At 45.6% G+C, this 27290-nt stretch overlaps 2 protein-coding genes across 3 annotated transcripts; both read left to right on the top strand.

Annotated features, from left to right (window-relative positions):
* The first annotated feature begins 193 nt into the window (after positions 1 to 193).
* Positions 194 to 17285, top strand: fhdc2 (FH2 domain containing 2). The gene is made up of 12 exons (XM_061235587.1): positions 194 to 412; positions 4993 to 5530; positions 6245 to 6306; positions 8453 to 8555; positions 9072 to 9157; positions 10894 to 10994; positions 11363 to 11433; positions 11663 to 11770; positions 12177 to 12247; positions 12510 to 12627; positions 12870 to 13034; positions 14335 to 17285. Exons 2-12 carry the CDS (start codon positions 5108 to 5110, stop codon positions 16009 to 16011), a joined length of 2985 nt encoding a protein of 994 aa, XP_061091571.1. The 5' UTR covers positions 194 to 412; positions 4993 to 5107; the 3' UTR covers positions 16012 to 17285.
* A 2235-nt stretch (positions 17286 to 19520) lies between these two features.
* rhogd (ras homolog gene family, member Gd) lies at positions 19521 to 26684 on the top strand. Of its 2 annotated transcripts, none has more exons than XM_061233591.1 (2): positions 19521 to 19592; positions 21853 to 26684. In XM_061233591.1, the coding sequence occupies exon 2, from the start codon at positions 21882 to 21884 to the stop codon at positions 22455 to 22457; it is 576 nt and encodes a 191-aa protein (XP_061089575.1). In that variant the 5' UTR covers positions 19521 to 19592; positions 21853 to 21881; the 3' UTR covers positions 22458 to 26684. The 2 variants fall into 2 exon arrangements, with proteins under 2 accessions (XP_061089575.1, XP_061089576.1); XM_061233592.1 differs by lacking the exon at positions 19521 to 19592 and adding an exon at positions 20534 to 20646.
* The last annotated feature ends 606 nt before the right edge of the window (positions 26685 to 27290 follow it).

Here is a 27290-nt window from a genome sequence, read left to right as displayed (position 1 = left end):
TTTTTGCACGCTTTCGTTTTTTTATTGAGGGGACATGTGTTTTAATTCGGTTAATTTAGTAATGTGCGTAGCCTATGCAATGTAAAAAAAACTTGAAAGAAAACGAGATCGGAGAAGAAGGAGATTGGACAAAGCATTTGCAATAACTACGTTGTCAAGATCTAGCTTGGCCGCAACAGTGAACACCCCCACTTTCATTGAAGGCGTGTATTGCGCGCAAGCGCGCTTCTATGTGGTGTGGCTTGAGTTCGAAAACCAACCTCATTCAGCGGCAGAATGCATCTGAAAGTGGGAGAAACAACCTGCAGCAAGGATTGCCTGAACGTAAAGGGATGGTAAATAGTAGTAGTTGCCAGCAAGATAGTAGTGGAATATCGCTGCAGGAATCGTGTACATCGCACAGAAACGCATAGTAAGTATTGATTTGTTTGGCCTTTTGAATTAAATCATGCCTGCTTGAATGTACACAACCAAGGTCTATGCAAAAACTTTATCAAACTTTATCAAACTTTTAGCAGGAATAGGTAAAGGTGAGATTCGCTGATAATATATTTGAGCATTTTGCTGACATGGACCACAAAGCGAAAGTTTTAGATAAAGTTTCAGTCAATGGTTTTTGGTCTAGTATGTTTTTGATCTCTTTTGTTTTATAGATGGCCGATGCTACTGTGAAGCACTATATTGTAACAAATAACGTTAATGTATTTTAATCTGGGCATTTGAAGTCTTGACAGCTTGTTACTGGGGCGATATTGACAACGGATGCTTACACTAACACAGATTACCTCACTCGGCTGTACCAAGGTGAAAGATTTGCTTTGAATAAATTGTAGCAATCTCACTGTTCCAATCTCGACCTTGACCAGTCAACGACATGAAAATCCAATGGCGAAACCGTATGTGAAGTTAAACATCACAGGAAATTCACTTTGTATTTTATACCTTTGATAAGATTAATTCAACTGCCGTAGTTTTAAACTTTATTCATAATTTGTGCGACGCTCGATTAAGCCAACCATCGGAATGTGTGCAGCGCTCTCATGTGGTGCCCGAGGGAACATATTATCTGATACTGACCAAATACCCCAGAGTCACATTGAAGTAGCCTACCGCCGTTCTTGTTTGGAAGTAACAGGTTTTCCCCAGCAGGTACATCATTTAAACATTTTAAGTAAGTGGCGAGGCTGATACATTCTTATTAGATATTTCGCATTTCATGTTTCATCTATTTTTTGCGTTTAACCCATGCTTGTTCTGAAATGTATAGGCGTAACTGGCTTTGAGAAGCTGGGTGCACCGTGACTATTGGATTTGCACATTTTAACCCAGATTTCGGTGAACATTCATTTAAATCTATTCACACCGTTACAATGGGAACGGGAGATTAATTGTAGTTTATGTATAATACCCAGTCCTACCCCTAGAAAGGTCTGTAAGTAAAAATGACTAATCCTTTGTTAGAGGGCAAAACTTCAGGATCTACTGGAAATGATCGTCAAGGAATTCCGGTTTCCTCTGATGTACTTCCAGTTCCAATTGACGTTTTGAAATAAGTTCGGTCAGTGCGTATCATTATTCACGAGTCACGTTTTGTAATTAATAGAAACAAATAACGTCCGCCCACTGCACTTGCTTCCACAGAACTGGCTGCGTGCACGCATTACTCATTGCCTCCGTCTCAAGCGTTTCCCGTCGTCATGCTGTTAGGATTCATTTCTATCACCGAGGGCATATTGGGAAATGGTTTTAATTAACAGTCTCCATCAGATTCAAATGTTATCGTTTTTCCCGACACCCCTCGGTTCGCATGTAGTGGGATAGCCTAAAACCATATTACTTCATCCTGTGTAAAGAAATTAGCATTTTATGTTTTATGAAATGGTTTAGGCGTCATCCGTAAACAAAGTTGAAACAGAAACTGAATGTGAATTTGTTGAAATGAGGGAAACATTTTCTTTAAAATGCAGTAGCGTTCGACGTATTGCGGATGCGCGTAGAACCACCAGCACAAGTGATCTCTGTGAACTTTCCATCTCTGCAGTTTCTGTCCCAACGTGCCCGAAACGCCCAATTTAACGCGGTGTGGGTACTGGAGAGTTCAACAGGAGGCGATTTATCTACGTTTTTATTCCTTGGAATCAAGAGTGGAACGTTTCAGTCCAGAGGCGGCTGTGAGGGATTGCTCGAAAGCCCAGATAAACTTCAATACGGGGCCGTTTATGCATACCTGAATTCCCATCTGTTTTATACCGGTGCCAGAAAATGTTAGATTGTAAAATCTCGGGAAGTTTGCTCGAAACGTATTTTCCCGACTGTTTTCCCTCATTGCGCAGTTCATTTGGGTATAATTAAAAGGCAAGCCGGTTGTGCTGTGGAGCTGGAGTGAAACGGGGCAGGACTAAACAAGCCGCTCAAGGAGAGGGCAGGAGCGGACCCGCCGAAGCGCAGCGTTTGCTGTCGTATAGGCGTAAATGCACTGCCTCTCCCGACATCATGTGCAGCTTCTGAGAGTTAAATCTAGGGTTTAACTTGGAGAATTTGAACTTTAAACGGGTTGTATATTAGCTGTGAGGGATACACACATGGGACAGGCATTCTACAGCGAGGGACTAATTACAGGACCAGAGCTGCCAGCTGTTGCAGCGTGTGCCTTCTGTGGCGCTGTCTGTTTGTTAATTAACATGTGTGTGCTATAGGTATTGGTAAACCACAAAAAGGTTCACTGACCTTTGCTTTAAATGAGACGGGATTTGAATTTGAAGTCAACGATGACTTTGATGAAAGGTACATCTACATATCAGGTAATCCGTGTAGGAATTACAGAAGTGAAAAAGTGACAAAAAGTAATTGGACCCTCAGATGTTTCTCATTAGTCGGGTGTATTCAAATGCTTGCTTAGTGCACATATAAGAGCTTTTAGTATCTCGCTTTGATGCAAGGCTGTTGATTTCCTTTGGAGTCTGTTATTGGCGTTTGTCAACATGTCACATTCTATTATGAGGTTGAGAAATAAGGGGGGAAAAAAACCATCCGAGACATGGGCAAAACAATAGGCTTACCAAAAGCTATCATTGCCTTGCTGTGGGATGAAGCATCAGACTATGTATAAAGAGATGTAATTCTTACAGAGATTCCAGCATGCATGAGTACAGAGGCAAAATAACAGAAATGGTCCTACTGTCCAAATATTTACACACACTGAGCACCTTATTAGGAACACCTGTATACCTACTTATCACTCATGTGATTATCTAATCGGCCAATTGTGTGGCAGCAGTGCAATGCATAACATCGTGCAGATATGGATCAGGAGCTTCCGTTAATGTTCACATCAACCATCAGAATGGGGGGAAAATGTGATCTCAGTGATTTCGACCATGGTGTGATTTTTGGTGCCAGACAGGCTGGTTTTAGTATTTCTGTAACTGCTGATCTCCTGGGATTTTCATGCACAACAGATTCTAGAGTTTACTCAGAATGGTCGAAAAACAAAAAGATCCAGGGAGTGGCAGTTCTGAAGACAGAAATGCCTTATTGATGCGGGGGTCAACGGAGAATGGCCAGACTGGTTCAAGCTGACAGAAAGGCTACAGTAACTCAGATCACCACCCTGTACAATTGTGGTGAGCTGAAAAGCATCTCAGAATGCACAGCATGTCGAACCTTGAGGCGGATGGGCAACAACTGCAGAAGACCATGTCGGGTTGCTGAGGCTGCAGTGGGCACAGGCTCACCAAAGTTAAAAACTTTGGACAGTTGAAAACTAAGCAAATGTAGCCTGGTCTGATGAATGCCAATTTCTGCTGAGGCATATAGATGGTAGGGTCAGAATTTGGCACTGACAGCATGAGTCCATGGACCCAACCTGCCTTGTGTCAACAGTCCAGACTGGTGGTAGTGGCTAGTGCTGTGAGGAATGTTTTCTTGGCACATTTTGGGTCCATCAATACCAATCCCTTCATGGCCACAATCTACCAATCTTCTAATGGCAACTTCCAGCATGACAATGCACCATGTCACAAAGCAAAAGTAATCTCGAAGCTGGTTTTATGAACAACTCCATTAGCAGTTTATAGGCCTAAAACCACCCCCTCTGCAACTAAACCATCTGTCCAATTTGAGAACTTTCTGCATATTGTGTTTAGACAGAGGATTGATTATGTGCTTTATTTTATTAGCTTTCATTGGGCATTTTGCTGATAAGAACCGTTGCCATATTATTCGCTGGTATTATGCTACCCTAGAGTATGTTGGGATTGGCACTGCATTTCTTTCCTTTGTGGAATATGATACATTTTAGTTCAGTGTTCTTCAGTGGCCTTCCCAGTCACTGGATCTGAATCCAGTAGGACACCTTTGGGATGTGGTAGAACTGGAAATTTGCTGCATGAATATGCAGCTGACAAATCTGCAGAAATGGAACAGAATATTTTCAACAGCTTGAGGAATCCATGCCACAAATAATAATAATTGAGGCTGTTTTGAAAGCAAAGGGAGGCCCATTAGGCAGATCTGTACACCAGCTTGTTAATACAAATATTTCATCAACCAATCTTGTGACAGCAACTAAAAAAGTGGTTCAGCTGGTTTCAGTATCTCAGAAACTGAGAAATGATTTTCATGCGCAACAGTCAGAGAATGGTGCGAAAAATAAAAAGGAGAGAGAGGTCAGAGGAAAAGGGCCAGACTGGTCGAAGCTGACAGGAAGGTTCACTGTGCTCACTGAGTGTAGTTCCTTTAGACTGAGACTGAGACTGTGTGTGTATGTTTTTTTTTTTTTTTTTGACTACATTCAGTTAATTTTGAAGGAGGGATCAGGTAAAATGTGAATTCTTTTGTTTCTAGAATTTTATTGGTTCCTCCCAAGGTTTCTTCCTATTTTTCATCAGTTAGATTTTCTGTTTAGGCCAAGGTTTTCTGTGAAGCATGTCATGCCAATTGTTTGTGAATTGCACGTTACAAAAACATTTTGATTTCATTTGATCTGTGCAGACTTCGTCGTGGCTGTGCCTGCGTGAGGACTGTACTGAACACAGAGTGTGAAAGGCTGCACAGGAAGCTGTGCAGGAAGCAGGAGGGTGAGGAGTAGTCACACCCATTGGCCTCCATGCTGATTACTCTCAGTGTGGCCACCAAGGAGCCTCAGGTCTTTCATGGAGCACCACCGGTCAGCTCCTTCAGCCCCACGGTGGAAGTGACCTCCATGGACACCGTTCCCGTCTCGTCGCCTCCACTCCCCCCACCCCCACCACCCCCACCGCCTCCACCACCCTCAACCCCCCAAACCAGGCGGGACACCACCCGCCGTTCCCGGCTACGCAACCTCAACTGGGAGCGGATCCCGAAGGAGCGCGTGGAGGGACGGAGAAGCGTGTGGAGTGGGGTGGACGCCGCTGAAGACCTTACGATTGACCTTCACTCGCTGGATGAGTTGTTCAGCCAGAAGGAGACTAAACCCGTGGACAAAGTCCCAAGCTTCAGACGCAGTTTTACACGCTGTGGGTCCCCCCAGGACTCCAGTGCCGACAAGGTGAGCAGGCTGAACCATTTCACATTTTCGTGGGTATGGCTTGAACAGGTATGCCTTTGTTACATTTAAAGAAGTGACTGCTTGGAGAGAAGGAATAAGGGCTTTCTTTAGGGGTCTCCTTGGGACTTGAGGAGAAGGAACATGGTTTGGGGAGGGGTGGGAGTCGGCCAGATGTTTGGCACAGTAGACTATCTTTGGTGCTCAGAGCTTGGGACCCTCCATGTACTGCAGGGAGAAGTGAGCACACTGCAGTACAGAAATAAGTACACTTCGCTCAGGGTAGAAGACATGGCTCCCCTAGTGTGCACAGCATCAGCCAGTCCATGATTTACAAGAAGCAAGTTAGGATCCCATCAACAGGCAGGTTCCACTCCATTAGCAGTTTATAGGCCTAAAACCACCCACTCTGCAACGACACCATCTGTCCAATTTGAGAGCTTTCTGCATATTGTGTGTTTAGACAGAGGATTGATTATGTGCTTTATTTTATTAGCTTTCATTGGGCATTTTGCTGATAAGAACCGATGCCATATTATTCACTGGTATTATGCTACCCTAGAGTATGCTGGGATTGGCACTGCATTTCTTTCCTTTGTGGAATATCATCCATGTTTGTATGTGGCTGCCTGTTTCTGATCAATGTACCATACTGGTATCTTGTCTTTAAAACTAAAACTTGGCTTGACTAGTCTGACTCATCTCATCTGTCTGCAGGTGGCCCTGTTGGATTCCAAACGCAGCATGAATGTGGGGATATTTCTGCGACACTCCAAGAGGTAAGAGCCAGCTTCTCATATCCACCAACTTCACTTTTTTGTTAATACTTGGAATAATTGGACTTGCATGGACGAAACACGGTACTCTAGATGGCAAGCAAAATGGTAGTTTATTACTGAACACATGCTTCGTAGTCATGAAGTGAAAACATCCATGCCTAGGATCATGGGCCTCTAATAGTGCTTAAGTTGTAAACATTTTAGATGGGTGAAGGGTTGGGGGTGGGCCGTGGGTTTCTGGTGGCAGGGTGGCCCAAGCGGGGGTCGGTGGTAGGTGTGAACACGGGGAAAGGACAGACGGTTTTGAATAGTCCCGACATCCTGTGTGAGCAGCTGGGTCAGAGGGGTTGATGGCCATCGAGGAGGTCGGAGGTGACACCTGCTTTGAACCTTAAATCCTTTTTTAGTACCGAGTGGCCCCCTGTGGAGTAGGCCACAGGAAGCTCATCTCCTTTTGTCTGGGTCTTAAGTAAGCTGGAGGGCTTCATTAAAAATGTGCACTTTCGTAAAGGTGTCTTAGAACCATGTATAGATGTTTAAAAGCTTTCCATTACATCTTATAATCTTCGTTTCCTGTCATTCTAGTAAAAAAAAAAACAAAGAGACCATGTGCATTTTGCCAGTGAATATTGGTAATTAAGCCTGCAAACATTGGTGTTTGTCTTCGTGTTTTATAAGGTGTTTGGTAATTAGCAAAGCCTCTTTACAAAGATGGTATACTATTGTGATGGCACATGCACTGTGTGTGTGCTTGTGTTCACAGTCGTTAATTGAAGGGCTCCCCCCCCCCCCCCCCCCCCCCCCCCAAATGACCCTGACTGTCTGTCAGAACTTGTATTGTATTTCCTCTTCCGGTGGAAATGTAGAAATGCTACAGTGCACCAAAAATCCTTGATGGCATCCCTGCTGATGTGAGCCTGGTTCTGCCAGCTGGACATTGTTTGTAGTCATAGATTAATAATGGTGGATAAAACTGGTTTTACTAGGGTGTCCAGACATCCCATTTTTACCAAGACAGCCTGTACGTCAGCCCCTTTTTGCCTGTCCCAACATACTCAAAAAGCTCTTTGTCTCATGTTTTGGTAGTACCATATCATATTTTCCGATTGTGATAGCCATTATTGTAGGTTCTCACTGCAGTATGTACATGGTCCTCCAGGGAGTCTGCCTGCTTTAATCCTGCCATGACCCTCAGTGTGAGGGTAAGCAGTGTGGTGCAGCTTAGTTTATGTGAAGGTAAAAATAGGAAGCTGACATAAAACCCGAGTCACCTGTGTTTGTGCACGCTTGCCCCTTGTTTTCTTTTCGCACTCAGGGTGAGTGCTTTATGTGGCGAGCCAGACTGTCTGTCTGAGGGAGAGAAGTGCATCGTGGGTAGATTGAGGGCAAAGGAAGGACAGGAGCGGAGTAGAGGAGTCTAGATCAAATGGCTTAAGACGGGCTAGGCTCCATGGAATAGAAAGAGGGGAGTAAATGGAGATTGTGGGTGTAGGAGGGGCGGCTGATTGAGTAGGTGTTTGGCAGTTGGCGTGGCTGCCATGTTCTCACTTTCTCTCCCAGAAAGCCCTTCTGCAGCCCTGTGGGTCATATGATACATTGCGTTCATGAGCTCTATACGTCCAGACTTGCAGCCAGCCTGGAGACTGGCGTGTTTGCGCAGTGTCCGTCTGTCCCTCTGTGTCGCCAGCATGGCGTCCCAGGCCTGCCCTGTGGCAGATAAGGGTGTTGGGAGGTGATAAATGCTGCAGTTTGTCCGTGCCCTGACCGCTGTGACCAGAGAGGAGAGGCAAACCGTGTGGGAGACAGCCTCTCATACAGGAAACTAAAACAGCGGAAAGAAAAGAGTTTCCAATGAGTGGCCACAACCTTGGTTTATATTCTGTGCCTTCTAAAGCTTTGCGGCACTGTTTGCTTTCCTAATGAGGAACAGAGCGCTTTATAGAGAACGCACATAACCATATGAGGAAATCAGAAATCCTCCTTGGGGCGTAAATAATCAGAGTTGCGGAAATCTCAATATTCGGTGTATGTTGGATTGTGGGCTAAGTCCGGCCTGTGAGACCGCACCAGAGACTGTGTGAAGCCTCGGTTCTGCTGAATGAAAGATGATGTCATGCAAGTGTGGGGTGTTGCCTCGTTTCCACAGCGTGGCCAGCGAGGTTGTGGAGGACGTCAGGCAGGGGGCCTGGGAGAGGTACGACGCCGAGAAACTGAGCGACCTCTGCAAACTTCTGCCCGACAGTGAAGAGGTACTCGGCCCGCTCTTTCTGTCCCATCTGGTCCACTGTACAAACCACAGAGCTGTGATCAGACGTTACCAATCCACCCCCCCTGAGGGGAAAGTCTGTTGCACATTAGTCTGGCCAAAGATAAGTCACTGCTTTTTAACAGGAAACTCCCATTTATGGTCCATTACAGCATACGCACGCAATGCAGTTTCTGAAATATGAAGAAAATAACCTTGTGAATGATAAGTGTGGGGGTGTAATGTTGGGGGTGTATTGGTGTTTGTCTGCATGTTGGATATTGGTGGCCTGTAGCGTAGTGGTTAAGGTAAATGACTGGGACCCGCAAGGTCGGTGGTTCTAATCCCGGTGTAGCCACAATAAAATCCCCATAGCCATTGGGCCCTTGAGCAAGGCCCTTAACCCTGCATTGCTCCAGGGGAGGATTGTCTAATCAACTGTATGTCGCTCTGGATTAGAGCGTCTGCCAAATGCCAATAATGTAATGTAAAATTGCGCGCGCGCATGTGTTCTGTGCAGGAGAAGAAGTTGCGGTCGTTCCAAGGGGACCGCAGCCGCCTTGGAGAGCCTGATCTCTTCATGGTTCTGCTGGTGAACGTGCCCAGGTGAGTCTCACACTGACCCCCAATCCTTTGTCTCACCAGTGGCGCACCAATCAGATGCACCGCAATACTCATCCCTCACCCTCATCCCTCCCCTAAACCCAACATGTATAGTTATGCCCTGTGCCTGTTCTACAAAAGTGGGCATTCCAGCCTGTTCCTTTCTGCAGAGGGTGGGTCCTGGCATCCATGCTAGACGTGCTATCCCTGTACTGATAGGCTGTGATGATTAAATACATGGTAAAGGATGGTGCTAATGCCTATAGTCAGCAGCTGTGCTAAAGTGCCCTGCATTCTCCAGCTTTACACACACACCTCTCAAGTGACAAAGGGACAGCAGTGTCTTTTTATGGTACATTGGGTGTGTGATGTACTCAGGAAGGCCAGGAAACGGCAAGTTGAATGTGCTGGGTGTAGGAGCTTTGGAAACAAACTGTTTGCACTTCCAGTCAGATTTTTGGGACAAGACTGTATCAAACCTGTGGGTGGCAGTGTAATATAATGGTTACAGATCTGTGTCTGTAATTTGAAGGTTGTGGGTTTAGTTCTCATTTGGGATGATGCTGTTGTGTACCCCTGGTTAAAGTACTTAACCTAATTAAATATCGGGCTGTATAAATGGATTGTTTGTAGCAAATTCTGTATTCTAATCTGGATAGTAGTGTCTGGTAGATCCATAGATATAAATGCAAACTTTTTTAGCAGACCATGAAACGTATGCTGGGTTACTGATATCACTCAGACACTGATAATGAAACAGTTTCATTATCAGTGTCTGAGTGATATCAGTAACCCAGTCCTCTGCAGTCTTACAGGGTCTGACTCGCCCTGACCTCATTACCAATTCCCCCTCATAAATCCTGTTCTCTGGAGATGTCCCTAGTAACCACTGTACTGAGCAGCACTGCAGAGCTGGCCAGGCATAGAGGCGGAAGTTCGTCACACCTAGTCTTTTGTTCTTTCATAGAAAACAATGATTTCCTGTTTTCTTTGGCATGTATGAAGTTTCTAATTGGTTCTTGCCTTCTTGTTCTCCAGTCTCCTTCTCTGCTACATTGAGTTAATCAGTACCTCCTCCTAGCTGACATCAATTTAACACCACTGTGTTTTTCCCTCCGTTTTCCCTCCTTGTTTACAGTTTTCTTTTATGGGCCTTCCATAACAATGGCCCATTTTTGTAGGCTTTAAAAAGTACTGGCTTTCCATTATCGTCATCAGTCTTTTATAATCCACCCAATTTTGCATGTTTCCTTTCTGTGTCACCCAGCTTGGTGTGGTTTCTAGCATGTCACTGGGAGACATCTTTGCTACCATGGTAGAATCCATTCACGAGCTGGCCAACCCACAGACTCACCACTCAATCGTGTGAGCTGTCCAATTCTGGCTGGAAGCATGAATGCATCCATCCAGAAAGGAGTGGTGTTACACTTCCCCTCCCTCTTGGAAAAAAAAAACCCTCTTTTGTCTTTTCTCTGCCGTCTTCCTCTTTTTAGGCTTTTGTTTTTCTGGAATTGTTGGCCGCACCAATAAAATCTGTTGCCAAAGTACTGACGACACTCAACAAGCCTTTCTCCTGATTGGAGTAATATATTGACCTTAATTTACTTTTAATTGCTTTTCCCCACACTTGGGCACATTTGAACAGCATCATTTAAGCTGAAGTGCCCCACTCTAATGTCTGGCACCTCTTTGCTCTCTTGGGGATATGAACTGGGCTGTTGTCTGTTTCGTTCCTTTAGTTTTCGGCTACGCCTGGATGCCATGATCTTACAGCAGGAGTTTGACCCTGCCGTGACCTCTCTGTGTGTGGCGGCCCGCTGTCTGGGGGAGGCGGCCAGAGGTGAGTCTCGGTCGGGGGATGGGGTGGGGAGTGGCTACAGCAGATCACCAACCTGGCTTCGAGTAAGACATTTGGAAGAAGATAAAAGCTTATGTTCTGGCTAATTTCACTGAGTTTTGACAGTTCAGTATGAGATACTGTTATATACATGAAATATATAAGCAGCATGCAGTCAGAGGAAGGTGTAAGATGTAGCGTCGCTGTAATCCATGCCGGAGGGAAAAGAACCAGTGTAGCTCTCTTATTTATACTGTATATCGCCTGTAATCTATGATAGAGGTTTTTTCATGTGTAGTGGAGGTGAACTTTCCATTCAGTCTAAAATGCATAATTGATTGGTCTCTCTCCTTCTCCCACTCCCTCGTCAGAGCTGCTAAACTGTCAAGAGCTGCACTCCATCCTACACCTGGTTCTGAAGGCCGGAAACTATATGAACGATGTGAGTGTTCCACAGGGGTGACAGGACGGCCAATAGTCTGGGATTTTGTTACTGCAAAAGGCAATAAGTCTTTGCAGACTGTGAAATAAAGATTGAGAGCCATTTCTGTATGTTTGCACGTGCAAAAACATGACCGAGTGCATGCATGTGTGTGTGAATGAATGCGTGTATGTACATACGTGTGTGCACCTGTATATACACTATCAAACCTGTAGCTTGTTCCCCACAGGGAGGATATGCAGGGAATGCAGCTGGCTTCCGCATCGCCTCACTGCTCAAGCTCGCTGACACCAAAGCTAACAAGCCAGGCATGAATCTGCTACACTTTGTGGCCATGGTAAGAACCTCTACTTTTATAGGTACTGTGGGGTTTAAACAAAATTGCCACATTAATAAAAGATGTAATTAACGTTTTCCTTGTTTTATCAAGCGATATGTGTGCAATGTTAGCATAGTGAACATTATGTTAATTGAAAAAAAAACTAAAACAATTTCATTTAAAAAGTCTTTCATTTTAGAAACATTGTTTTGGCTCAGTAAAAGAATATAGGCGTGACATTGCATCATGTGAATTGAGGAAAAACTAGTCTTGACAAGCAAAGTGGCCTGGAGCGAACCATTAACGAAAAGAAATTAAGGAAGACATGCACTTCTCTATGTAATTTGATTCAGCAAGTGTGAAATGATCACAGTAACTCCACAGGATAAAAAAAACTATTCTCCCTGTTTGTGCCTGTCTCTAGGAAGCAGTGAAGAAGAACCCAAGCTTATTATCTTTCTCCAGTCAGCTGGGCCATGTGGGACCAGCCTCCAGGTCAGTACTGTCCAGATACCTTTAAACAAGCTCACTCCCTCTCTGGTTGTCAGCATGGGCACCACCCTGCTCTTGGGCAGTGTAACTGCAACCAGGGGGGACACTGTGGTGAATGTAGTGCAGATGTGGAAAAAATCAGTTTCTTTGATATTATACTGATCCCAAAACACTCTTAAAGCATTAACCGGCTGTTCTGTGTCTGTTCCTGTGTGATTCCAGTACAGTGTAAAGTCTCAGTTCTTCTCCTGCTACGTCTTTGCAGGCAGTCTGAAGAATCTGTGAAGGAGGATCTCTCCCGGCTGCGGATGAGGGTGGAGGCGTTACGTGCCAACATTCAGACAGAGGTTGAGATACAGCAGCACATGCAGACTTTCCTGGAGGTATGCGTCCTTATCTGTACCACCTCATGGGGGCAGTAGTGAGTCAGGGGAGAGGACTCGCCTGTCTCCTCTGACGAACGGGACTCTTTCTGTAGCACAGGTTTTTTAAATTAACTGATACATTTCTTGAGGTGTTCTGAAATGTTGAATCCAGAACATTGTAGACTTACCCGTTGAGATCTTAGACAGATTGTAAGTTGCACTGCACCAGGAAAATGTAACATATTTCTCTCTGTCTGCAGTCTGCAGAGGGGAGGCTGGGGGAGGTGGAGGCTGAGGTGGAAGCTTTGCAGAAGGCCAGCCAGGCCCTGGTGGATTTTTTCCTAGAGGATGAAACGTCGTTTAAGCTTGAGGAAGCCTGCCGCATCTTCTACTCTTTCTGTCATCGCTTCCAGAGAGCTGTCCAGGTGGGAATAGTGTGTGTGTGCACACATGCAGCACATATGTGAATTATAATTCATCATTTTATACTCCAGCACATTAGATTTGAAATGAAACCATGAATATGAGGTTAAAGTGCCTCCAAACCCATTGGAGTTTGATCCCACAGCAAGGCAATGCTCCCAAACATACACTTTCTTCTTAATGATGTTCCAAACAATTTTATTTAGTAAGCATTTTGTTTAGCATATTTTTTTTAACTGTTATTATTTATCAGCCTCATAATGCCTACCTAGACTGTCATTGGCACAACTCTGGTCCTCATGTTGACAAACGCCAATAACAGACCCCAAAGGCAATCAAAGGACTAGACTCAACATTTAAGATACTGAAAGATTTCTTATACATACCTGCACTATGGAAGTGATTGAATACACCTGACTAATCAGAAACAGCTGAGAAGCCAACTGTCCAATTACTTTTTCTCCCCTGAATGGAGGGACTGTATAAAAAGGGATGTTATTCCTACACAGATTTCCCAATATGGCTGTAAATACCCTCAAATTAAAGGTGTCTGCACTTTAACCTCATTATTCATTGTTTCATTTCAAATCCAATGTGCTGGAGGAGAGCCAAAAGGGAATAAATTGCACCACTGTCCAAATACTTGCAGATTGCTCTATATATTTTACCTTATCGATCATTGACTAAATAAGAATCTTGCCTAAAAATATATTAACTCTGCATTTTAGTCATAAATCATCAGCACATTCTGTCTGTATTCAGTGCCTTCTATACTTTTAATGTGTCACGTTTTATCTGAGTTATTTGACTGTTGACTTGCAAGTACTGTTTTCTTCAAATAAATTATAGCTGAGCGCATGCTTGTTAATATACTTCCGCTGAATAAAGTCCTCTTCATTTAAAGGCAGCAAGAAATTGCATGCTTTATGCTGTCATTATGCTAGTTATCAATTTTTAACCAGTCTGAACTGTTTCTAGCTAGCCATTTTAAATTATCCTGTAAGTTATCATTACTTCACACACCCTCCTCCCACCTAGTTATAACCAGTCAGATGACAAGCCACCTTTGTGAAAGGCACTTGTGTTATACACCATTCTCCCCATCACAGACGTTAGTAATACTGAGCACACCTCATTTTCATATCAATCCTAGTAGGTTCACAATTCAATTTACCATGCAGGGAATGAGGATTTCTAAATAAACCTGTGGTGATGATTCAGTAATGCAGTAGTTTGGGTGACATGCTGTGCAGCTCTACAATGACCCATGACCTCTGACCTCCCTCTGTCTCTGTCCCTCAGGAGAATGCAGAACGTGAGCTGCAGGAGCAGCGGCGGGCGGAGCGGCAGCGGGAGAGCGCCGAGAAGCGCCGCTCTATTGCGGCCTGCACAGGACTGGGGCTTGGACCGGGCCAGGATGACCTGGAGCGCACCCTGGAGAAGAACCTCCTCTATCCCTGGCACCGCCGCAGCCTGCGCCACTCTGAGGCCCGGAGGAACTCGTACCAGTGCAGTGCGGTTGAGCGGCTGAACGCTGACAGTCAGCAGGGTCTGAGTACTGAGACAATGTGCGTTAAACTAAATGGGGACACTGTACGCAACACACAAGGACCAAACACTGATGTTGCACACAGCAGACAAGGGCTTAACGCTGATACCGTAGATGGAAAACAAGGACTGAACACTGATTCGCCACACGGCAGACAGGAATTGAACACAAACACGACACAGAGCCAACAGGGGCTGACCACTGTTGCCATTCCAAGCTTACTGAACCTCAGTACTGTCACCACACCCCTCCAGCAAGAACCAACCAGCGACGCTACGCTCCAGATACATGGGTCGACCACCGAGCAGCCCCCTACAAACACCATGCACAAGAAAGAGGAGCATTCTGCTAATACTGCACCCATTAGAACAGAGCTGCCCTCTGACACCACACACAGAGCCTGGGGCCCTGCTCCGAACCCTTCGGAGAGCATGTCAGTGATGGTTGCCCAGGGGGGCGATCTGACGGCTGATGAGCCGTCTGTAGAGAGCGCCCGGCTGCTGCGGCTTGTGTCCGAAAGGGTGCTGAGACAGCAGGGGACGCTGGGCGGGGCCTCTCCCGCTGAGGTGGACATGCAGGCCGAATCGATGGTACCAGAGCCCGTCGCACTGCTGGCACGGGACGCTGACCCGTCCAGCCCGGCGGGTGACCGGATTTACCCTCGTGTGGGCGAGACCTTGGAGTGCCACACCCTAGTGCGGGGCCTGCGCTCCTACGAGAGCATGACCACGCCCCTCCCCCGGCCTGTGCCCAGCCACTGCTCCAAGTGGAGGAAAGAGAGGGAGGCGGACGAGCGTGACGGAGCAAAGTCCCCCCTGAACAAGGACGACGCCCGCGGCGGCAAGGACCCGGCTAGGGGGCCACGAAGGGGCCTGATGACACTGGGGTCGCCTAGCAACCCCGGCATCCCCAGGGTCCGCAGCAAGGCAGAGTCGGCAGCTACCGATGACGGGCCTTTCACACGCGGGTCCCGGCTGCCCCCCCCTCGCAGTGCCTCTGCCCGCTCCTCCATGCCCGTCCGGCCGGCTGGCACTCAGTCCGAAATCAAACGAGCCGCCAGTGCGCGGGAAAAAGTGCGGCTCGTAGCCGAACAGGGCGGAAAGCCTGGCCGCAGCCTTCCGGAGCAGACCAAGGCTGAGAAGGACAAGGCGGAGGCCATCCAGGGCGGGTTCGTCAGGGGCTCCCCCCTACGAGTGACCAAGCGCCTTGCCCCTAACCCCGAGTCCCACACCCCCTCCTCACCCCGCACAGTTCCGAACCCCTCCTCCACCACCGCTAAGACCATTCGCAAAGCTGTTATCACTGCTGCAGCTATGAAAACCGCCAAGAACTCTGAGTCTAACAAACTCAAGTCCCCAGGGACACGACTGCCAGGCCCCAAGGTGTCCCGTCCTGCCACCCAGCCAGCCTCCCAGCCTATGTGGAGGTGAACCATGAACACCAATATACAGTGTATATGTAAAAGTATGTGTATATATATTTATGTGTATGTGGGTAAAACCACAAGAAACTATATGTATTTGGGTATGCATGCAGTTTTTTTAATTGAGCTTGAACAGATTTTATACATGGGCAATGCATTTCCTTGTGGATTGCACTTTGTCTGTGGGTCCTCTGGTGCCATATTCAGAAGCTTCCACCTGCTACTGAACTGCAGCACAACTTCATTGTGGGGAACCATGGGTGCCCCCCCCCCCCCCCTTATTCCCAAGTGAAAGTGAGAACCACCAGAATCAACGGGAAGGAGGGGGAAATTGACTTTATTCTCAGCTCTATCAACTGCCCATCTGCCAAGTTTTCTGAATGGAGTCACTGTACTTTCTCATGCTGGGTGAAGTGCCCCTGTTATGTATATGGGAGAAGTGTAACTGTTGGGATACTGCACAATCTTGTCCAGCGACTACTACCTCCAGCCACTAGAGGGCCCTGTGCAGGTAATGGGGCACCTCTGGGGGAATCCCTCAGTATACCTCCAGGCAAATACCTGAAATGCATTACGCCCACTGTGCATCAGACCTTGTTTATGTGCTTTGTTGTCTCAAAGGAGTGCAACACTTAAAAGCTAGTGTCTGTATTGACATTCTCCTCTGCCTATATGTCTTGTATTTGCTAGCCTTCCAAAGTACTTGATTTTCATCAGAATAGGTCCTGAAGTCTAAGGCACATGTTCTAATTCTTCCAAGTTCCCATGTTAAGTTTTAGCCCTATTCAATCTTTACCTATCCCTATCTGATCTAAACTAGGATTGTTACATTCCATCTGCATCACATTTATGCCCCATATTTTCCTATATGAAGAAAGGCTAAAAAATCTGTAGCCATAACCAATTAAACTCATGATAGAACTTTTGACAGGACAGATAATTAATTGCATTCATTCAGCACACCTGGTTTGATGCTAATATAATTTCAATGCTTTTTGCTAACACCCGTGTTATTTAATGGTCCAGCCCAGCACTAGGTACAGAACTGACTGCACTCAAACTCTCTCAGTGGGACCTTCTCATCCTGGTGCACTTTAGAAACTGAAGAGGGGTTGGTTTTGGGTGTTTGTGTTTCATTATTATATACGGGATATTTTTGTTACTTTTTTTGCTGAAAAAAGAAAGAATAATTTAACAGAATAAATGATTATTACCTGGTGTAATTTTTGTATGACAGACATTTGTAAATAAGAGAAAGTAAAATAAAGATGATCATCACAATGATTGTAGTCTGCTCCTTTTCTGTTCCACCAAGATACTGTATTTCACTTGAATCTGATCTCAAAAGTGATCTTGAACAGTTGACATTCAGCTGTGCTAACAGCATTGCAGAGAAAGTTACTTTGATATACCTAATGGGTCATAGGTGTAAATCTGGCTAATATGCAAGTTGTGTAAATGTATAACATTTAAAGGCCAAAGGGTTTTCATCTTTCATATGGATTCTTGTTGGTAAGTAATGCAGTGATAACATTTACTCAGGAAAATGGGGGCGGTATGCTGAGAAATTACATTAGTTTCACATGACCATGACCATGACCCATGACCCATGACCCATGTGAAGCTAGTGCACATGGGTCATTAATGCTCCTTAAGGGAAGCTTAAATTAGCTTCTTCCTTCGGCCCTTTAAAATCTATAATTTGCCATTGGTAGCTTGCATAAATAAATTGCTCCATTGACTAAAAAAGTATCCACTAAGTGGCAGGTGGTATATGTAAGGGTAAAACACTACGTTGTAATGCACAACTGCCATACCTCCGTCAATGACTGCTGGTACACTCCACTATTGAACAAGCCCATGACCTAGACAATTGCTTCCCAACTGGGTTGGCAGCACACACACAAATCAACTGCAGCATGACAACTTTTCAAAGTGCTTGTTTAGAGAGGGAACTGAGCTGGCTCATATTCAAGATCCTGAGACTTCCTCCCTGGGTCATTTCCTCTAACTACCCACAACCCCCTGTTCCTCAGCTCCACTCAAAGGTCTCTCTCTTTCTTCTATCTCCTGACAGTGGCACCCCTAGGCCGCAGGGGTTGTCATGGAGACACTAGAAGCATCCCAGAGAATCCCCTCACAGAATAAAGGGAGGGGGAGGGGGGTGGTAGGGTCTCAGTGGGAAAGTTTTCTTTATAGGCCGAAGTGACGCCAGAACTCTTGGGAAAAGCAATAAACTGGAGCCTCTTTGTTTTCAAGTGTCTTTGGTTATAGGTCGCTGGGTGCGTATGTACAAGCATCTGCATGTGTGTGCGTGTGTGTGTGGGGGTGATGCTGGACAGTTTCTCGCTGTGTGTTAAGTATGCAAATCACTTTTCACGCCTTGATGACAAAGGCCACCATTTTTTTTTATGTGAACCTTAATTGAAAGCTTCTGTGTGGGAAGGGGCTATCAGTTTCAGCTCACCTGCAAAAGGAGTGGCAGAGTGGAATGTGAAGAAATCACCACCTTCAGGATGGAACTTGCCTGTGCCTTGTCTTGATCTGTCTGTGGTCCTGGGAATCAGATGAACTCTTGCAGCAGCTAATTGAACCCTGGAGACTCTGGAACACTGTATAATCTTAGCAGGAGAAGTAAAGGGTAGTGACACAGTGTTGTGATTAATGCACAGAAAGTGCTGCGTGGAGGTCATGGATATCTCTTCATTGCTTAGTTTGATCATCCAGAGTATCTTCTTCACTACCCAGAAACCGATCCCAGACTCTCCCATGTTGATTGTCTTAATCTTTATGTCCTACATTTTATGTTGCATGACCTTTTCACATTGTATGCTTTGATGCATCATTCACATTATAGTCATAAAAAGCACAAGAAAAAAATATTAAGTTTTCAAACAAACTTTTGCTTTTCATTTCTTATAGTCTCAATAGTACCCTGGTGTAAAATCCAGCTATGACCAGCTTGAAATATGAGCTACCAGCTGTTTCAAAACATTGCTTGAGCTGGTCAGACCATGTTCAGTATAGAGCTGGTCTAACTGGTCAACCAGCTACCAGCGGTTTCAAAGCCTAGTTTCAGCAGTTTTTTTCAGCAGGGTACTAAAACGTTTTGACGAACTTCAGGCTTTAGCCTACTTTACGGTCAACAATGACACCTGGTGGTACCGTGCAGAATGTGCGACTGAAATCTGAAATGCAGCCATACTAGCGATAAATGAATGCATACACTAAACTTTTTTTGTTGTTGCAAATTTGCCTTATTTGTAGATTGTATTAGTGTACACGACTTTCTTGTTGCGTCATCACAACTTATTTTAATCGTCGTTATGTGATTCGCAATTCTCACCTGTGTAATTAGATTCGGCAGGGCAGAGAGTAATACATTGGGTGTACAAATTTTTTTTTTTTTTGGTGCATTGTTTGGATTACGTAGTTTCCAGTCAATGTGCTTTTAGAAAATACTACATTAACCACAGTTCTCTGCTGCACATCAAGTCATGCGTAGTCACTATTTGGGACAGCTCCCCGGATGCGGTTCTGTCTGGTCTTACTGAACGAAGCTAGAGAGCGCGAGTCCCAAGTGAGGCGGTGAGACAGTTAAACTTTACTTTATTTTCTGATATTATCTGTTTCATGCACTAATGTGTTTTGACTTGTGTCAATATCTGAAGTTTATATTTTGCGCGGTTTTACTTCACTCGGAGTTATACATTCAAAAAAGAAACTTTAAAAACCACAAATCACTTCACCTAGCGTGCTAACGTAAGGTTAGCTATTTTCCTATGAGCCCGCTAGGTTAGCTACGTTGCCTAGCGCTAGCCAGTTTCCAAGCTTAGCTAACTAGTCTCCCAAATATTAGCTTGCTAGTTTGCGAGCTATCTAACGCTAGCTATTAAGTCCGGCTGCTGAACTATTTGGCGCTGTTTACAGTGATATTCTTTGATTTGATAGCTTGCGACTGTTTATCAACAATCGGTAACCGTTAGCTAACGTTTGCTAGCTAAGGCGTTTCCAGATTGTTAGATAGCAACTTTCGGTTTATTCAAAGAAGCTGGTGAACCCGCCGAGCCCCCAATGCCGTAGTGAGCTCGCTAACGTTAGCTAGCCAAATACAGCAGTAACACAGCTAAATTAACTTACCAACAGTTCCATGCAAAATATCATAGCTAGTCAGCTGATATGACTTGACCAAAATCTCATTAATGTAACATGGCTATCTTAATACAATAACAAACGCGTCTGAAGGCATTTTGTTCTGTTGGGAAAGTCTATGTTTTCTGCAATTTGTTGGCAAGACAGCCAGCTAACTTTTGTCGTAACGCTAGCTAGCTAGCTGGCTACCACTGTTTCTGAAATTTATCGCAATTAAATAATTTGGTGATCTTCAGTCAGGGTAGTTTAACGTAAGGTAACTTCTATGCCGCATAGTGTACCGTTAGGTTGCTAATGTCGGCGTTATCAAATGTATCAAAATAGTTCCTGGGAATTATAATATTGTAGCTACGTTAACTCAAGGGAACGCTGAGGCGTAAACTTTGTGTGAAGCAAGACCCAGCTAGTAAGTTACCTTAAATCAACAACTTGTCAAATTCTTCCTGACAGTGACGGCTGGGGGAAAAAAATCGTAGAAGCATTGCTGAAGGTAACTTGCTTAAAAACTTAAATTTAGCACGCATTTAAGCTTTCGTTAAAGCTTAAATGTTCCATTATATTACATAATGTTTAATTCTCAGTTTCTTTACCTTGCCAGTGTTGCAAGGGAAGGGCTTGATTTAGTTCCATATACAGATGCTTGCTATCCGAAGATAAGCATTGGTGTTTTCCGCTCTTGACTTGTCTGTGTTACAAAATGTTAAGAATGAAATGTTGTTTTTTACTGATGTAAGCAGTCCTGTATCGATTAGCCTGGTAATAATTGTATTCTCAGTTGTTGCAAGGTTAAATTGGTAAACTCTATATCCAAATGCATTTGTCTGATTGGACAAGCACAACTTTGTTAGAACAATAACAATTAGTCATATGTTATGTGCTTATAGTGCGGTTTTAGTGGTTCCCTACTTTTTGTGCCCTATTTAATATGGCATCGCAAGTAAAATTTTCTGTAAATTATAGATGATGTGGCAAACATGACTGCTGTTTTCAATGAATAATTTACTCTGTTGTGGAGAAATTGCATGTGCATTAGAACAGTGATTGTCAACTCTGGTCCCCAGTGATTATTCGCTGCCAGGTGGAAGTGATTTTCAGTTAAATTTGTCTTAAAAATGGCTTGAGAACCTAGACCTTAAGAGAGCTGTGATGGATGAGAAGCAGGTGAGGTGGATGTCATTTTGCAGGGCGTGTCATTTGCAGCTGAGGGCAGAGGCTAAGGCTGATCATGGTCTGTTCTGTTATCTATGCATCTTTCGATTTTTAAACAACTGAAAGGAACCCTATCAGGTAAATGTGAGACAGAAGGCTGGTGTTGTGGATGGCGGGGAAATATTAGATTGCAATTATGGGCATTTACAGATGCTAAATCTCGCTGAGTGATTTATACAGATTTTTTCTGTTGCTTTTTTTTACATGGCATGCATTTATACAGCTGGACATATACAGAAGCAGTGCAGGTTGTGTACCTTGCTCAAAGGTACAATAGTAGTGTCCTTACCCGGTAATCGAACCTGCAACCTTCAGGTTACCAGGCCAGGTTTTTAATCATTATAGAACACTGTCAGAGTCTTGCACGTAAAGGCTCATCCCTTCCTGTTTCCCTCCATCACAAGCTCGAGGTCTCCCACGCTGGCCGGTTTTGTGGCTTTTTGCTTGCCATTGGATTCCGCCGGCTGACCCCCTCTCTCCTCCCCAGGTTCTGCGGTCTGTGTGGATGCAGGAAGCATGCAGACAATAAAGTGTGTGGTGGTGGGGGACGGGGCGGTGGGCAAGACCTGCCTGCTCATCTCCTACACGACCAACGCCTTCCCCGAGGAGTACATCCCCACCGTCTTCGACAACTACAGCGCCCAGATGAGCGTGGACGGCCGCACGGTCAGCCTGAACCTGTGGGACACGGCGGGCCAGGAGGAGTACGACCGGCTGCGCACGCTCTCCTACCCGCAGACCAACGTCTTCATCATCTGCTTCTCCATCGGGAGCCCCTCCTCCCACGCCAACGTGCGGCACAAGTGGCACCCCGAGGTGTCGCACCACTGCCCCAGCGTGCCCGTCCTGCTGGTGGGCACCAAGCGGGACCTGCGCGCCGACGGCGAGACCGTCAAGAAGCTGAAGGAGCAGGGCCTGGCGCCCACCACGCCGCAGCAGGGCAGCTCCCTGGCCAAGCAGATCGGGGCCGTCAAGTACATGGAGTGCTCGGCGCTGCTGCAGGAGGGCGTGCGGGAGGTGTTCGCCGAGGCCGTGCGCGCCGTGCTCTACCCCGCCGCCAAGAAGAACACCAAGAAGTGCGTGCTCTTATAGTGAGGAGGGGAGGGAGTGCGCGTGGACACGGACACCAAGCGGGAGGGCCGTCTCCTCCCTGCTGCCGCCATATATGCTTTGTTTAGCTCTTCTCTCGCTCATTTTTTTTCCTCCTTAACCCCCCCCCCCCCCCCCTCAACTCCCACTTGTCTTCAGAGTTGTTTTTTTCACCCCAAACCAAAAGCCAAAGTAAAGATGCCACAGCAGAGGGGTTTGTTCTTATGCACCACCCTGTCCTCCATGTTACTCCGCCTCCCCTCCACCTATGGCACCCTGTCTTCCTTTCTTTCGACTGTGCCTTTTTGGGTTGTGCTGTATAGTTCTGGACCGAGCCAGGTGAAGGCAGCGCCATTTCAGAAATTCAAGAAAATGGCCCTGGATGCAAAATGGGATGAATAGCTAATGATTTGCCAAAAAAAAAAATCAATAATCCACCAGACGGAAATCACTTCCTGTACTTTCCTGTTGTGGCCTGCCAGGTGTTTAGTGCCGAAGGGAGTGATGACCTGGCACTCTCTTTACACCTTTACCCTGCCATCTTGTCCTGCACCTCCTGACCAGGAGGTGTAATGACTGCATGGCAGCTCTGTGGCCTTAGTTCAGCCAACGGGCTCCTCTTAAGACATCCCTGTCTGAGAGCACCTTCAGGAATCAGCTTCATGTCCCGGTCTGTGCACTTGCACTCTGGCCACAACAGAAGGCTGGGGATCACCGAGGAGCCCATGGCCCCTGGAAAGTGCCAGAAATTCTAAAGCAGCCCACTGCCCACGTCGACTTGAAAAGCCTGACTGCGTCGTCTCATCCACCCCGTGCCTCTTTCTCATGGAGCAAACCCTTTTCTGCTTTCAAAACAAAGCCAAGCCGAGCTGAGCAGAAACATGGAAAGGGAACGTCTGGTTATTTATCAGCCCAACGGGGCAGTGCCAGGATTAGATCAGTCTGTCCTCCCCCAGCCGGGCAGGCCCGTAAGTCACGAGCTCCTGTTCACTGTTTTACTGTCGCAGCAGAAGGCCGGGTTTGTCATAACGGTATATGTCCGGTAGCTGTAAAGCAAACAGATGTCCGTATTGCCCGATAAGAGTGCTGCAGCCATGTGTTCTGCAGTTAGGTAACTTATCAGGAATGTGTCAAATGGCTTGCCTTTTAAGTTCCTTTATGTCAAAGGTTTTTTTTTTTTTTTTTTTCTCCTCCCTTTTATATCCAAAGTGACCCATAACAACAAAGAATAGTAATTATTACTGGAGTGGGTGTCCTAGTGTGCTTCAGTTAGACTGTACCTTAATGTGCCGTGCTCAGAACTTTTCCCTTTCAATTGTGATGATTATGCTGCAGATTTTGATCTTCCGAGCTAATGAACCACAAGCAAAATCCATTCCATTTTCTGTACTCCTTGAGGTTCCCGGTTTATGACTGTTCTTCACACACCAGGACTCTTTGTGCCTTTTCACCTGCTTACTGTATTGACGTTTAGGTCAGGGGGAACGGTGCCTTGCAGTGCATTTTAAACATTAAGTGGTCCTGTTGATTTCCGTTCTCCTTCAGTGCCTCTCTTCGATAGGTTCTCCACTTAGTTTCCTCACACACTATGCAGCGCCATCAGTTTTATGGTCCTTTTTAAACCCTCGTTCTGTTTTTTCTTAGAATCGACGAATGTTGAATTGAGTCTGCTAAATGGCCCTGACTGGTGATTGCTCGGCAGGCGGTAGCTATGGGAGAGCACTTGGCGGGCGGGTTTTGCCTTCATTAAAGCGATTAGCGGTGTGAAAAATGACAGAACATTTGAGTCCTTTTGACTTTAGTATCGGTATAGGTACCTTTGTGTGTGCGTGTGTGTGAATGAGTGGGGCTATGAGGGGTTGTTTATATGGTAAACTTATATTGGTCTAGTTATCAATAAGTGGGGGGGAGGGGGGTGAGTGGCACATAGGTGTCCTTTCCCAAAAAAGGCCCTGGGCAGGATTTTCTCTGAAAAAGCATCCAGCTGTGAAGAGCAGCTCCCGGTCCATGACCCTGCACCTCTCAGGTGTTGACAGAAAGCCTTAACAACCACCCTCCCTCAGTGTAACCGCCTGAGTCAGGGCCCTGAGTGCCAGCTGGCCTCTGCCGTCACCGCCAGTGCGACACCGGCTTTGGGTGGCTCAGACGGATTAGCCGACGCGCGGTGCAGTGTTTACTCCCCCGTGGCTGTGACGCCACAGAGCGCCCCTGTGTGTCACCTCTTCTGGGGGATGGACCTGTCTGATTCCACACCCTCTGGTGGTCAACTTTTACTGAAGACCAAGGCCAGATCCTTCTTTTTTCTTTTTCTTTTTTTAAAATTGTTGTCTTGCCGGTTAGACTGTTTTAATATCGAATGTATCTACAAATTTAAAAAGCCAAAAAAAGAAACGAAAACAAAAAAACTGAAACGGGAGCGTTAAAACATGCGTAAATGTCTGTTCCCTTTGTTCCATAATCCGTTAGCGCTTGGGCGCCGGCTGCGTTTGCGTCGCACTGAGCCAGGGAATTCCTGCCGCTGTGGACGCGTCCTTGAACCACTTCATTTGCAAGTGCTGGATCGATTACTGTCCAGCGTAACATGCCGCGACTGCCTGATTTAGACTGTGATGCTTCGATCACCCTCGGAAGGTTACGCTGCCCTAATGCCAGACCACATGGAAGCCAGAGACGTCCTGCCTCTGCTTCTACAGCCAGTAGATCGGCCAGTTAGCATTCATTTTTAAAATTGTTCCAAATTAATTTATGTGCTGCACACCCGAATTACATTAAGACTGTTCTTATGACCTATTATCGCTTTTAGGCCGGGTGTTCTTTAAGCGCGTGATCGACGTGATGTTATTTACAGGTTCAAATCATGGCAGCATATTTTCTGTTTTTCTGTTTAGTTTAAGCAGCCACCATGTGAGTGTTTTAAAATGTTCATATTGCCAGACGGTTGCTACTCCACTGAAAGTGGCTTGTATTAAACAAAATCCAGGTTCCTACGATCATGTCATTCATAACCTTTTTGTCGGCAGTTGTAATGAACGGGCCTACATCACCATTTTAATGGGTCTGCCTTCAGCAGTGCCTGCCATTTTGGAAGTGCCTTTTTATCCATATGTATTTTTTTCTGTAACTTTTATTTTTCCGAGCTTCTTTGTCAAGGCACAGCCAAAGAGTAAACGGAACTGTTCACATGCATCGCCTGCGTTGTGGCGTAGGTTGATGACTCTGAACACTGCACAAATCTGATGTTTTTGAGAGGTGGCTGGATCCTCAGACTGACTGTCCTCCATTCGCAAAGGTTTTGACTGTGTGGGTTTGAGCAACAGTGTTTGGCCTTATTTCTGCCCATGTTCTTCTTTTCTAACTGACAAATATTGAGTACAAATCAACACACATTACCAAGCTTTAAAATGGTTAGGTTTTTTCCTATTACGTTGTTCATAGTATGCATTGCAGATTACTGACCACTGTCCAAACTTGCCTTTAGCTGGCCTGTCCAAGACCGTGCTCCTGTATCTCAAATATAAAAGCTGGTTTGGCTCCTTATTTTCGGGTCATGTTACAGAAATCATATCTGAAGGTGGACGTACATCCATGTGCTGAGTCAGCCTACCAGTTACAGAAATATTTTGATGGCCACATAGTTGACTGAATGAAGCTGCATCTGCTTTCCGAGACCAAGGAAGCAGAAAATTATTGGGCAGTGTAAACTTCAAGCCTAATGGTATTTTAACAGTTGTTCAGAGGATCTGTACGTTTTAATCTTTACAGGTGTTTAAGACAGTGTTGGGTATGTGTCAGAAATCATATAATACAAAGGGACAAAGTGGGGGGAAATTGTATGCATTTCTGCTGGGGAGTCGGTTGGCAGGGCTGTCTGTTTTGGTACCTTTGAATTAAAGGTGTGATATCTGTGGATATAACGCCCTGCCGCAAAATTGCATATTATCTGCATGTGCTGGGGTGTAAAGACAGTTGTGTTCAAATTATGGTTAACAAAACTGGTGGTTTCATTGTTTTTCTGATGTCACTGTGGTATGCTGTCAGAACTCAGCAGACAACTGGCAATCGCAGCCACCAGTGCCTGTCTGCTATGGTGTGTGGTACTAAATTTATACACTGGGAACTTGATTTGTAGGAATTGTTTTGTCTTTTTTTTATATAACAAACATATTTGTATAAAAGAACTAACAGTGGAAATGATTTTTAAATTATGCTAAATAAAATTGTGACAATGAAGCATTGGCTGGCCTTAAGCTTTGTCCTAGGGTTGTGTGCGGTTGAAGAGGTTGTTTTTTAAAATGTGTCACCTCGGTCTCTGCTGTTGCAGACTGAGGTGAGCGTTAACTGGGCAATTTTAGCAGTTCGGAGCGGATGCTTCAGTGGAAACACTGAGAACACTTAGCCTAACTGGCGTGGGACGCTGACACCATTTGATACGCATCTTGGCTCAGTTGGGGTGAGGCAGTGTGGAGCAGCACTCGGTGAACATTAATTTAGCCTACACGTTGCACTGCTCTGTGAGCGCACTGGGAATTTGCCTCTGTGTGTACAAGTCCACTCAGCTGGGATTTCAATGATTCATTATAATCGTTCATTCTCTCAGCAGACGGAGTTACACAACCTGCCAGAGCATCGTCACGGCAGACTGGCGAGCACTAAAATCAAGTTGCGCTGCTGAATCCAGCGAGCAGTTGTGTAAACGTGCTTCCGTTTCCGCCTGTGCGCAAGCCACTACAAAGGACCCGGGAGTTTCTGCAGCTGAACCCTGTAGCCCCGCTGTGCTTACTCACTTCACGCCCCGCTAAAAGCTGAGCACACGCACACTGGGCTGGCGCGTTTCGC

This window comes from Conger conger, chromosome 3, assembly GCF_963514075.1.
Source record: "Conger conger chromosome 3, fConCon1.1, whole genome shotgun sequence".
NCBI lineage: Eukaryota > Metazoa > Chordata > Actinopteri > Anguilliformes > Congridae > Conger > Conger conger.
This window is presented reverse-complemented; position numbering and strand designations above follow the sequence as displayed.

Bases quoted from the DNA above. Each gene is read 5' to 3' on its own strand.
- fhdc2 (XM_061235587.1), top strand. From the start codon at position 5,108: ATGCTGATTACTCTCAGTGTGGCCACCAAGGAGCCTCAGGTCTTTCAT. The intron at 9,158-10,893 runs GTGAGTCTCACA...TCGTTCCTTTAG, and splicing joins CTGCTGGTGAACGTGCCCAG to TTTTCGGCTACGCCTGGATG. The intron at 12,248-12,509 runs GTCAGTACTGTC...ACGTCTTTGCAG, and splicing joins CATGTGGGACCAGCCTCCAG to GCAGTCTGAAGAATCTGTGA.
- rhogd (XM_061233591.1), top strand. From the start codon at position 21,882: ATGCAGACAATAAAGTGTGTGGTGGTGGGGGACGGGGCGGTGGGCAAG.